At 36.3% G+C, this 13,709-nt stretch overlaps 1 protein-coding gene across 1 annotated transcript; it reads left to right on the top strand.

Annotated features, from left to right (window-relative positions):
- The first annotated feature begins 3,634 nt into the window (after positions 1-3,634).
- On the top strand, positions 3,635-13,186 carry LOC122060850 (disease resistance protein RGA2-like). The gene is made up of 3 exons (XM_042623940.1): positions 3,635-4,603; positions 6,448-6,504; positions 10,604-13,186. Exons 1-3 carry the CDS (start codon positions 3,635-3,637, stop codon positions 13,184-13,186), a joined length of 3,609 nt encoding a protein of 1,202 aa, XP_042479874.1.
- Positions 13,187-13,709: the final 523 nt, after the last annotated feature.

Consider the following 13,709-nt stretch of genomic DNA (forward strand, 5'->3'; position numbering starts at 1 on the left):
TTGTGCACCCAACGTGCTAGGCATGTCTGGTAGGACTCAAGCTGGGACTAAGAAATTCTTTTGATATTGTTTTACAAGGTTATCTGATTAGATGCACAGTTCAAACATGATTTAATTTGAGAGTTATGGGCAATTTGATATATTTTAATTATAATCATAATAAATGTTATAGTCAACTATGTCCTAGACCGGATCTAAAAAAAAGGACTCAGACCAGCTGTGGCCATCCAATTTCGATTCAATTCGGATCTCGATTCTGAGTTTTTAAACCTTAGGTCTAAAGAATCGGTTCATGAATGAAATTAGAGGAAGTGTTTTCTACGGGAATACACACATGATTCCTGTTTATGCACAAAATCCAATCAGAGAACACGAGGAATTGAAGCATTCACATAGATGTCAATTTTTCTTTCATGAGAAAAGGGTCAATCATTTCGTTTTCACCCCCCATGACTCTCGGTGTAGGAACCAAACCCTCTCACATAAAATATTTTTCTTTGAAATTATTACCTTATAATATATATATATATATATATATTTTGTGAACATTACATTTTTCGATAAAGACCCTCTAAAATTTTAGAATAGAACAATGCACAAAGAGCTTGAATTGTCCTACATTATCATCAGTTTCAGTTTGGTAAACCTCCAAAACCAGATGGAATCCGAATATTTCTCAAATTTTATTCATTTAAAATACTAAAAATCCAATTCAATACTCGTCAAATATTTGTCCAAGCCAAATCTCATATATGGAATTTTGAACGTGGTCATACTTTTGGGCCATTATAAACTGCTTAACCCTTCTTTACTGTTACAAAGTGGTAATTCTCAATCAATTAGCCATGCCATGGCCATGGCCATGGCCTCCAATATATTATTTGTGATATGTTTTTTTTGCATTTTGGCACATTGGTGATTAGGGATGTAAATAGAGCGAATTTGAATCGAATATAAGATTATTCATTTCGCATTCGATTAGCTTTTGAATAGATTCACTTAGATTTTTGAAAAATATTTTTCAAATATGAATTCTAAAGGGATATGAACATGAATCCAATATGAATTTTTATGATCAGTTTACATCTCTAATAGAGATTGGAGAGTATAGTCGTGAGTTTATGGAGAATAGCGTTTCTGTCTCACTATTTGCACTGAGTGACAGAGAATTGGAGAGATGAAAATTTGAAAAGACGAAAGGGTAAAAGGCTGAATCTACCACTCCACTAGAGTTGGCGTTGAAGTATTGTATCTAAAATTACATAGATGTCCTCATAAATTAATCATTTAATTTATTTTTTAGTTAATTATAACATAATGTGAATTGATAAGGGTATGCTAGTATAATGAAATATTATTTATAAAATTATTATTAATCATATTTTTATAATTGGACCTAAACGAATCGAATAGTATCTGATTTGAAATTGAAATATATGTATCTGCATCTGATTAAATTTCAAATGGATTAAGTTTGTAATGGCTGGAGAAATAATTCTAGTCCATGGTGTGGGTGAGATCTTGAAGAAACTGATCCCTATGGCAACCGATGAGATTGGGATTGTATGGAATGTCAAGGACGAGCTGGAAATGTTAAAACACACTGTGAGAGCAAACAAAGCAATAGTACAAGATGCTGAAAAACAACAAGAAGAAAAGAACACTGTGAGATTGATCTTGAAAATGCTTAAAGATATAGCTAATGATGCTGAAGAAGTATGGAAAAAAATCGTCTGCAATTCGGATCTGGTACAATTCTGTAAAATACCACCTTCAGGGGATGACACATGTATTGATACCAATGCAATGGTCCAGATCTAATTTAAATGACTCTTCACTGATTTAAGGTTTTATTAGTTATACCAGATCTGGACCATTGCATTGGTATCAATACACGTGTCACCCCCTAAAGGTGGTATTTCACGGAATTGTACCAGATCGGAATTGCAGACGATTTCAACCCGAAGAAGTATTGGATGAATTTGATTATCACACCATAAGGATTCAGGTGAGCAACAAGGTGAACAACTTATTCTTGCAACCAATTTCGGTAGCTTTTAAATTTAAGATGGCTCACAAGATCAAGAATATTAATAAGAAGTCTGACGAAATTAAAAGAGAGATGGACCTATTCAATTTTGTGAGTTTATCTATACACACAAATCTTCAAAATAGAAAGACCATGGAGACGTTCTCTTTTGTAGATGAGTCTAAGGTTGTTGGAAGATATGATGACAAGTCAAAAATAGTAAGCATGTTAATTAGCTCTGACAATCAAGATATTTTTTCAGTCCTTCCCATAATTGGAATGGGAGGGATTGGAAAAACCACACTTGCTAAATTAGTCTACAATGATGGTTTTGTAGCTGAGTATTTTGATAAAAGAATATGGGTCCATGTCTCTAAAGATTTCGATGTCAAGAAAATTTTGATAGAGATCACAGAATATGTTACTAAAAGAGTATGCCAGTTTTCATCTATTGATATTAAACAACAAAATCTTAAAGATGAATTAAGTGAGAAGTGATTTTTACTTGTACTAGATGATATATGGAATGATGATAGCAAGCAATGGGGTATGCTTAAGACTTTATTAAAAATTGGTGCGAGAGGTAGCAAAATCATTGCTACTACTCGTATTGTTGAAATTGCATCAATGATAGGCACATTTGCTACATACCACCTTAAAAGCTTATCAAAACATAAATGTTGGTCCATTCTCAAGAATAAAGCTTTTAGGAATGGAGGGGCTTAACAGACTCCAAATATGGTGGCAATAAGAAAGAAAATTGTGAAAAAGTGTAGAGGTTTTCCATTAGCTGCGAAAGCACTAGGAGGCTTGATGCATATCAAAAAAGATGACCAACATTGGTTATCAATAAAGGATAGTGAGATTTGGAATTTACCTATGGATAAAGATGGAATCCTTCCTGCACTAAAACTGAATTATGATCACTTGCCATCACATTTGAAACAATGTTTCTTATATTGTTCGATATTACCTAAGGGTACTTTCATCTTCAGAAATGTTTTAATCCAACAATGAATGGCATTGGGATTTCTACAACCATCCACAGGAAGTAGGCTATTAATGGAAGATATTGGAAACAATTACATCAATTAATTGTTGTGGAATTCATTCTTCCAAGACACTGAGTATGATGAATATGGTCTACTTAAATTCAAGATCCATGACCTTGTTTTTGATCTGGCATATTCTCTTTCAAGGTCTGACAACATAATTGTTGGTGCTGAAGGATTAAAAAGCAACTCTAATGCTTTTCATTTGAGATTATATTCGGATGGTGACATAAAAATGATTCAAGAATCAAGACTGCTTGTCTGAGGTGAGAAACTTGCGATCATTGCATTTGGAATGCATAGGAGCCAGTACTTCCATTGCCAGAAATGTCCTTGATTTTTTATTCAAAAAACTCAAGTGTTTACATGTTCTAGAATTATCTGATTGCAGAATTAAAAATGTACTATCCTCCATTAAGACGTGGAAACACTTACGGTACCTTCGCTTTAGGGGCAATCTAATTGAAGCATTACCTTAATGATAGATAGATGTTTGAATCATTACCTTTATATTTATAGCAAAGATAGATGTTTGAGTCAAATGCCAATTGAGATGGACAGATTAATCTACCTTAATGAATTGTCGACATTTGTTACGGGCCACAAAAGGGGGCAGTGTATCAAAGAGTTGCAACACCTGGACCTTCGAGGAATTTTAAGTATATACAATCTTGAGAACGTGAGAAGTAGAGGGGAAGCAAAGGAGGCAAATTTAATGGGAAAAGAAAATCTTGGTGTGTTGCATTTATCATGGACAAACCATGTTTGGGGTCGTGATAGTAGTTTTATGTTGGGAAATGTTAATAAGAAAACCGTTGTTGATGAAGATGATGTATTGGAAGGTCTTCGAACTCATTCAAATCTGAAAAAACTAGTAATCGATAACTTTGGAGGTGATAATCTTCCTCAGTGGATGATGAGTGGGTGTGAGTTATATCTCCCTAAATTGGTGAAACTCTTTCTACATGACTGCGAGAGTTTGGAACATGTCCCCTCACTTGGACAACTATCATCTCTTAAGATTCTTTATCTAAACGGAGTGAAAAGGATGAAGAGTCTTGGCAGTGAGTTCTATCATGATCATGTGGATGGTAGTAATAGTATTCAAGCTTCCTTTACTACAGCAACATTCCCTTCATTGGAAGAGTTTTTCCTTAGACAGTTACCTAACTTTGAGGAATGGATGGAACCGCAAGGCTCATTCTCTTCCTTCCCTCACCTTGAGAGGATATTTGTAGAAGATTGCCCCAAGTTGGTGACCATGCCCAGTCGGTTTCCGTCTCTTGAACTACTCAAAATCAAAAGAAGCAATGGCATCTTGCTAAGGTTTGTTGTGGAGGTTCCCTTTCTTAGCAAATTATGTATAATAGAAGTGTCAAAACTTAAGTTTTTGCCAAAAGGATTATTGCACAACAATATCGAAGAATTAATTATTATGAAATGTCCCGACCTTGAAGCAATTATTATGCCAAGCGAGGAGGAGGGTGTGCAAGTCATCCCATCATCTCTTCAAGTACTGCAGGTAAGTGATTGCCCTTCTCTGATGCCATTTCCAGGTGTACGAGGTCAGCACTTTATTCGGAAATTTTATTTTTTCAGAAATGAAAAAATCACTGGATTACGAGAAGGTCCACATGTAAGGAATCTCTTCATGAATTAGAACACATCAAATAGTTCATCTTATGTATTATATGCTTTTGTTTCCTCTTGTAACCAGGAAAACCAAGACACACATATAAAGTGTCTCAAGGAAGATAAACAATTTGACAACAACAGATCTGCTTCTGCATGTATTGTCTATAAAGCACTTCTACAGCCGAGATCATTTTTTAAGGAAACAAAACATATTTTATCAAATAATTCATTCAATCCGTTCATCTATCAAGGTAGTACTTTCCCCTATCACAAGCTTATCAAATATGTTATCGATATTCTGCATTAATTCATCAAATTGAGGATATCTATTTTGACTGACGAACTGGGTTTGACATATGTGGGTGTGATTTCCTGTAGAACTCCCTATAGAATCAGGAAAACATCAGTGATCTTGCATATTTGGTCTCAACAGCCTTGACACTTTTATTTCTGGTACAAAATATACTCTTAAGGCAAACTGCACACCAAAAAAAGCTTCAGAGAATACTGGGACTTTAGCCACCACCCTGTTTTGTAGAATGGAACAAGTAAAAGCTCTCAAGTACTGTATTTTCAAATTAATTTCCTCTGTACCAGAAATAATGAATAGGAAACTTAAGATGGTCTAGGCTTTTTTGTCTCAGTGCTTTCGTTCATCCCCTCAGGCATGGAATTTCAAGTGGGTACAGTGGGATGAAATTTAGCTGCAACTCTTGTGACAGCCAAAGAAATGGAATCTAAAAGGGCATTTTGGAAAATACTATAACTTAGGAGGGTATTTGTGAATCCTAGGGGGAAGTGAATATTCCATTTCTTTGGCTGCCAGCTGGGGGTTGCAGCTACTTGGATGCAACCCGGGTAGCAGCCAAATATTTCCCCCAAAGAATGAAATTTAGTTGTTGCTCGGGTTGCATCCAAGTAGCTGCAACCCTTGTGGCAGCCAAAGAAATGGAATCTAAAAGGGTATTTTGAAAAATACTATAACCTAGGAGGGTATTTGTGAACCCTAGGGGGAAAGTGAATATTCCATTTCTTTGGCTGCCAGCTGGGGGGTTGCAGCTACTTGGAGGCAACCCGGGTAGCAGCCAAATATTTCCCCCAAAGAATGAAATTTAGTTGCTGCTCGGGTTGCATCCAAGTAGCTGCAACCCTTGTGGCAACCAAAGAAATGGAATCTAAAAGGGTATTTTGAAAAATACTATAACCTAGGAGGGTATTTGTGAACCTTAGGGGGAAGTGAATATTCTATTGTGGCAGCCAAAAGGGGTCCCCTAACCACTTAATTTTTTTTTTTTTTTTTTTTTTTTTGGAAGATGTGCAAGTCACTGACATAATCATAAGGAAGATTTTCAGTCAGGTGTTCTCCTTATGAATGTGCAACTTTTTAACAGGTTTGTAGCTTCTCCAATTTCAATGTACAGAAGATCTTGTGTAAAGTTATTTGGGCATGTGAAAGCAAGTAGAAAGAGCTCAAGCATGTGATTTATTTTTTCTTATCTTTTCGAATTACACAAATTTATGGTTTCTTTCTTCAGTTTATTGCTTCACCTTGAGCGCTGATCATTTACCAATGGAGAATTCATGAAAGCTGACTTGCAAGAATTGAAGCAATGGTGCTTCAAAGCAATAGTCCAAGTATGAGTTAGCCAAATCAAAATATTGGAGGCCAGGACCAAAATGAGGAAAAGAAAAGGTGTTACAAAAGTCTTAAATTTTTTTTATGTGATGCAGTTTGCTGGATCCTTTTGGGATGAACTACAGCACATAACGCAAGCTGTTGGGTTTCTGGTACATTAACTTGACTCTGGATTATTAGTTACTAACTAATTTTGAGAGTAAAGATTCATAATTGAGGTTAGTGCCATGCTTTGTTTGCCAAGAATGGGTTTCCCTGCAGTCTTACCTTGCCTCTATTGAGTGGAAGGTATCTCATTGTTATAGGTAGGGGAACCCAATTGTTGACTACCTTGCCAAGTCCGTGGTTAAGTCTGGTAACAACTCTTCGTCGTCTATTCACTTTCCTACCTCAGTGAAAAGTGATCTGGAATCGGATATGTTAGGCTGTCCGAGATATCGTATCTCCTAGCTTTTTTCTTTCTTTTTTTTATGTTTGGTGTGGCTTGCTCCCCCTGCTAATGGCAATGCCGAAGGTAGGTGTAGCTAGTCAAGTTGTTTTGAGTGTTGGCTTTGGCCAGTTTTTGGTTTCTCTTGTACTATATATCCATTCTTTTCTTTAATACAAATGATCCTTCAGCAAAAAAAAAAAAAAAATTTAACTTCTTTATTTATTTTTTCCTTTGCCAGGTTTCACATTACAAATCCATCGATGAGATCGCCAAAGAAAGCTGTCCGGTAAATGGCCATGCATAAAGTGGTCTACTAGTACTTAGACGGAAAGGGAAAACTCCTTGGTTTGGCAAGATTGGGTCTTTCTCCATCCATATTTGGCTTCAATCGGATGGAAGGTTATGCACTGCTACAAGGAAGGAAATCCAATTACAGATTTTTTTGCAAAATCAGTGGCAAAGTTTCAGATCTCTTCCTCTATGGTTGTGTTTTCGCCCTTTGTCCACAATGAGCTTATGGTTGATGCATATAGTAGACCGAGGTTCCGTTTTTCATGCTGATTATGCTTGTGTTTTGGCAAATTAGCCCTTCCTGCTAATGGCAATGCCGAATGTGGGAAAGTCTGATGTTGATTTTTGTAATAGTTTCTAACCTCAATTCAGTTTGTATTTGTACCATAGTATTTATATTCCTTCCTTCGCTTAATACAAATGACCTTTTAGCAAAAAGAAAATATGGATCCAAAGCTATCTCTACAATTTGTATCGTTGTGTTAGATTTATTTACATGTTTGGAAAAAATTACCATTTCTCTCAATATAGTTTCCCAATGGATGAATTTGGATTGCTAGCAGTTGAACTTTCTTCCCCTTACATTGTGACTGTCTGTTTAACTAGTCTGGCCAAGATTTGGTAGACATGATCCCCTTTTATTAAAAATCTGGTTGAGAATCGGCCTTTAATCGGGCTACCAATAAACAGGTCTTAAATGGGCTATTGAGCCATTTATCTTTAAATGGGGTTTAAAATTATGAGGTTGAGTAAATGGTCTCTAAATGGGTTTTACACGGCTTCAAATGAGGGGGCTTTAAACATGTTGAGTCGGGCTCTTATTCGATTGGTTTTTGTATGGTTTGGTTCGATTTTTTATTGGTTTTTTATTATCAGCTTGTAATCGGTTTACTATTGGGTTAGTCCAATCTGGTTGGGTTTGTAAGTATACATAAGATTTATTTATTTATTTATTTATTATTATTATTTTATTTATTTATTTATTTATTTATTTATTTATTATTATTATTATTTTATTTATTTTTATTTTTTATTTTTATTTTTACAGCAATAGCTAGGCATTACTAACTACATGGTCCGAGTTATATCGGAGTTAAATGAATCATTTAACTTTCACTAAAAGTAGTAAAATGTACTTAAACACCCCGTGTAAGTACCCCTAAGGAGGTAAAAGGCATGGAACTCAAACCTTTTTTTCTCAAGTTTCTTTGACTTTTCGATTTCAATTGATGCATTCAGTTGATTCAGTTTGGTTTCAATTTTTATCAGTTCATAAAAGCCCCACTTCAAAACTAAATCAATAAAAATTGATACAATTTGATCCAAGTTGAACCGATCAGTTTCGATCGATCAGACCGGTTCGAGTTGAACTTTGATACCCTTCACTTTCAATCGTGTTTTGTCGGCTAAGACATTATTCCAACGATAGCCATATTCAAAGCTCAAACAAAGGAGGTCAACGTTGGCAGCCACATGCTGCCAAAATTTTCAAATCAAAGAAAGAATCGTCGCAGGGCGGCGCCGCCGGCCACATGGTGGGAAACCTCCTAACATTATCTATGAAGGACCTTCGCGGTAGTGTTTTTTGTCTGTTTTTTCAAGCAATTTGGCAATATAAATTTAGGGGAATGGTTCTCTCAGCTAAGTCAGCCTAACGTGTTTCTTACATTTTCTAACATTTGATTTTTTTTTATTAATTTTTTTTTCTCATGAGAAAAGTAAAAAGTAAATAATTAATTAAAAAATAGAAAAAAAATTAATGGGCTATTGAGATAGGTACATGCCGGTAGCGCAATCAATGAGAGAACACATATGAACATCTTCAGCACAGGACAACGTGATCTTTTCATACATATTGTGTCTAGGTACAGATACACGTAAGAGAGTAGCATTCCTTCCAGAAGTTAAAGGACTAAGATGTGCTTCTAGCTCAGTGAGATAGATAGCTCATGGAGATGTATCGTAAGCCCAATGAGTGGTCGCTTGTTCAAGTTGGATCGGGCTCCTCTGTAGCGCTGCAGGGTGAGTAGTCCACATCCAATGACCAAGAAAGCTCAAGCATGCAGTCTAAGGCGTTCAAACACAGACCAAGACATTTTTGGCTATTGGATGTATGCTATAAGGCGTGTAGCGCTATGAAGGATCTCAATTCATTTGACCCTCCTATCCCCAACCCTTTTTTTATTTATTTTCAGTTAAAACAATCTCCACCCTCTTAATGGTAGTATGTAGTTCTGTAGTAGTAATAATGATCCATGATGTTTTCATAAACTGATGTAGTAGTAAAAATGTAACAATAAGTGCCTCTAGTGGATCCTTGTCTCTAATCCCATTGTGGGTCTTGCATCGCCCCCTAAATGAACGATTGTTGATCATGGTTAGTTAAAATGGGAATGACAGAAGAAAAATTCTTCAATATGGCTTATTTAAATGTCTCAAAATTTCCTCTTTGGTTTTATGATTCAGTACTTATTCCCAGTTCTCAAATGCTCTCTTCACTTTTATAGCTAGCTCTTACGACTTTAGTTAAATATTAGGGTCAGAAGATATCCGATTTGAAATTGAGATATCCATATCAATAATTGAAACGAAGATACAAATTCAATATGAATTTTTTCTTATCCATCAATATCTATATCAAAAATTAAATGAACACACGAATACGATATGAATTATTGATTATCCATTTTCATCCATCAATCTAAAATGGATAATGGCTCTTAAAGAACGACCCTTGAGCCCGTGTGGAGTTTTCACACACGGGTAATGAAATACATTCAAGGATTGAAAAATGCATAACCAACATAAACAAATGGGTCATGAAGAAAACTTTTCCAGAAAAAAAAAAAAATCTCAAGTCCGTGTGGGGTTCACATGAAAGAATGAAGACATGCATTCCACGATGAGAAAAAAATAAAAACATAATTATGGGCGCCCATAATTATATATATTAAATAGGTAATTAAGAAAGACTTTTCAAGTTAGTGCGGGGTCCACACATCACATATGCATGAATTAATGGATCAAAATCCTCTGTTTTTCCCATCCATGTTTTTCCTTGTTTTGCTACCTGTAGAACGCGACACGTGGACAATAAGAAGATCAACGATCAAGATTAGGTGAGGATTATTTCATCCGGTGCGTTGGTCTTAAAGTTGTTCACGTGTCGCGTTCTGCAGGTAGCAAAATAAGGAAAAACATGGATGAGAAAAATAGAAGATTATTTTCCTGAATTAAAGGCCTTCCCAGTTTGACTTTCCTCAATCTCCACCTGCCCCAGCCACCTCCCTCAACATCTCTGTCAGTTGACAAAGTCGAGCATTAAGTCCCAACAACCAAAACCTTGCGTAATTTGGTTTCTGAACCTCTTCTAAGTCCCATTTTCTTGCAGGAGTTGAGCATCTTTCCCCAAACCAGAGAGAGAGAGAGAGAGAAATGACTGGAGCAATAATTCTTGTCCATGGTGTGGGTAATATCCTAAAGAAGTTGATATCCATGGCAACCGAGGAGATTTTGTTTGGAATGTCAAGGATGAGCTGGAAAATTTGGTACGCACCGTGACTGCAATCCAAGCGTTGTTACAGGATGCTGAAAAACAACAAGAAGAAAACAAGACCATAAGGCTATTCTTGAGTAGACTTAAGGATGTCGCTTATGATGCTGAAGACGTATTGGATGAATTTGGTTATCAAACCACAAAGCTCAAGGTGAGCACTAAGGTGAGAAACATCTTCTTGCACTCAATTTCACCTGCTTTCAAGTTAAAAATGGCTCACAAGATCAAGAATGTAAACAAGGAGTTTGATAAAATTAAAAGAGATATGGATTCATTAAATTTTGTGAATGAATCTGAAATTGTTGGAAGGGATGGTGACAAGTTACAGATAGTAAACATGTTAATTAGCTCTGAAAATCAAGATATTCTTTCAACCCTTCCTATTGTTGGAATGGGGGGACTTGGAAAAACCACACTTGCAAAATATGTCTATAATGATGATCTTGTAGCCAAGTATTTTGATAAAAGAATATGGGTCCATGTCTCTAATGATTTTGATGCCAAGAAAATTTTGACACAGATCACTGAATCTGTTACAAAAAGAACTTGTCAATTTTCATCTATTGATGTGATACAGCAAAATCTTAAAGATCAGTTAAGTGAGAAGAGATTTTTACTTGTACTAGATGATATATGGAATGTTGATAACAGACAATGGGATTTGCTTGACTCTTCATTAAAAATTGGTGTGAGAGGTAGCAAAATCATTGCTACTACTCGTATTGATGAAGTTGCAAAAATGATAGGCACACTTGCTCCACACCACCTTAAAATCTTATCAAAAGAAAAATGTTGGTCCATTCTCAAGAATAAAGCTTTTGGACATGGAGGGGCTGAAGAGACTCCGAATATGGTGGCAATAGGAAAGGAAATTGTGAAAAAATGTGGAGGTGTCCCATTAGCAGCAAAAGCTCTAGGAGGCTTGATGCATATCAACAAAGATGAACAAGAGTGGTTATCAATAAACAGTAGCGAAATTTGGGCTTTACCTATGGGTAGAGATGAAATCCTTCCAGCTCTAAAATTGAGCTATGATCATTTGCCATCACCTTTGAAACAATGTTTCTTATATTGTTCAATATTTCCGAAGGATACTTATATCATCAAAAGTAGTCTAATCCAACAATGGATGGCATTGGGATTTCTTCAACCATCCATAGGAGGTAGGTCAATGGAAGATATTGGAAATGATTACATCAACTATTTGTTATGGAATTCATTTTTCCAAGATGCTGAGAAGAATGATTTCGGTGAAATAATTAAGTTCAAGATGCATGATCTTGTTTATTATCTGGCATATTCACTTTCAAGGGTTGACAATGTAACTGTTGGGGTTGAAGAGTTTGAAAACAGTTATGATGCTTTACATTTGAGATTGAATGTGGATGTTGAGATGAAAAAAAATCAAATAGAACGCTTGTGTAAGTCAAGAAAGTTGCGTTCATTGCATTTGACATGCACAAGATCCAGAGCTACTCTTTGCAGCAAGGTCCTTGACATATTGTTCAAAAAATTCAAGAATTTACGTGTTCTAGATTTATCTGGTTGTGAAATTAAAGAATTTCCATCCTCCATTAAAAAGTTGAAACATTTAAGGCACGTTGACCTCAATTTCAATCCAATTGAAGCATTACCTGCTTCTTTCACCAGCCTTTATAATTTGGAAACATTGAACCTTCTTTTTTGTCCTCTAAAAGAGCTTCCAAAAGATATGCGAAAATTGGTGAACTTGAGGCAACTTTTGGTTTGTAGAGAAAATGGATATTTGAGTCACATGCCAACTGAGATGGGGAGGTTAATTTATCTTAATAATTTATTGTCATTTGTGGTGGGCCACAAAAGGGGGCAACGTATCAAAGAGTTACAATGCATGGATCTTCAATACGTGTTAGGTATCTACAATCTCAAGAACGTGAGAAGTAGAGAGGAAGCAAAGGAGGCAAATTTAATGGGAAAAGAAAAGCTTGATGTGTTGAATTTATCATGGGGAAGTCATGAATGGGGTGGTAAAAGTAGTTTTATGTTGGGCCTTGACAACACAAAAACTATTGTTGATGAAGTTGATGTACTGGAAGGACTTCAACCTCATCCAAATTTGAAAACTTTGTTCATCGAAAACTTTGGAGGTGATCATTTTCCTCAATGGATGATGTGTGGGTGTGAGTTATCTCTCCCTAAATTGGTGAAACTCTTTCTACATGACTGCGAGAGAATAGAACATGTCCCTCCACTTGAACGGCTGCCGTATCTTAAGACTCTTCATCTAAAAGGAATGAAAATGATGAAAAGTCTTGGCAGTGAATTCTATCATGGCAATGGTAGCAATATTACTCAAGTTTCTCTTACTACGACAACATTCTCTTCATTAGAAGAGCTTTCTCTTATACACATGCCCAACTTAGAAGAATTGATAGAACAGCAAGGCTCATTCCCTTCCTTCCCTCGCCTTGAGAGGATATTTGTAGAAGATTGCCCCAAGTTGGTGACTATGCCCAGTCGGTTTCCTTCTCTTAAACTACTCCAAATCATAAGAAGTAATGGCATCTTGCTAAGGTGAGTCGTGGAGGTTTCCTCCCTTAGCAAATTGTATATAAATGAAGTGTCAGAGCTTGAGTTTTTGCCAACAGGATTATTGCACAACAATATTGAAGAATTAAATATTGAGAAATGCCCCGACCTTGAAGCAATTATTGCACCAAGCGAGGAGGGTGTGCAAGTCCTCCCATCATCTCTTGAAATGTTGTTGGTAAGTGATTGCCCTTTGTTAGATCAAATACTAAGAAACACGAATAAAGAGACAATAGATCCGTACGACAGAGATTTAACGAGGTTCACACACCAGGGTGGTGTGCTACGTCTTCGGGCGAAGAAGAAGATGATTCACTATGCAGAGGAGAAATTACACCCTAGCAGTGGCGAGGAAAAACTCGCCCTGAAACCCTAGCTGCGTGAAAACCCTGGAATACAATGATTTTCTCAACAAGCAACAGTACATTATATATATACTCCAAATCGCGGTTCGACCCATCGGGTCACGAACAATCCGATCGAACCATACCCCCGTACCCCCATACGAGATC

Source organism: Macadamia integrifolia, chromosome 14 (assembly GCF_013358625.1).
Source record: "Macadamia integrifolia cultivar HAES 741 chromosome 14, SCU_Mint_v3, whole genome shotgun sequence".
Classification (NCBI taxonomy): domain Eukaryota; kingdom Viridiplantae; phylum Streptophyta; class Magnoliopsida; order Proteales; family Proteaceae; genus Macadamia; species Macadamia integrifolia.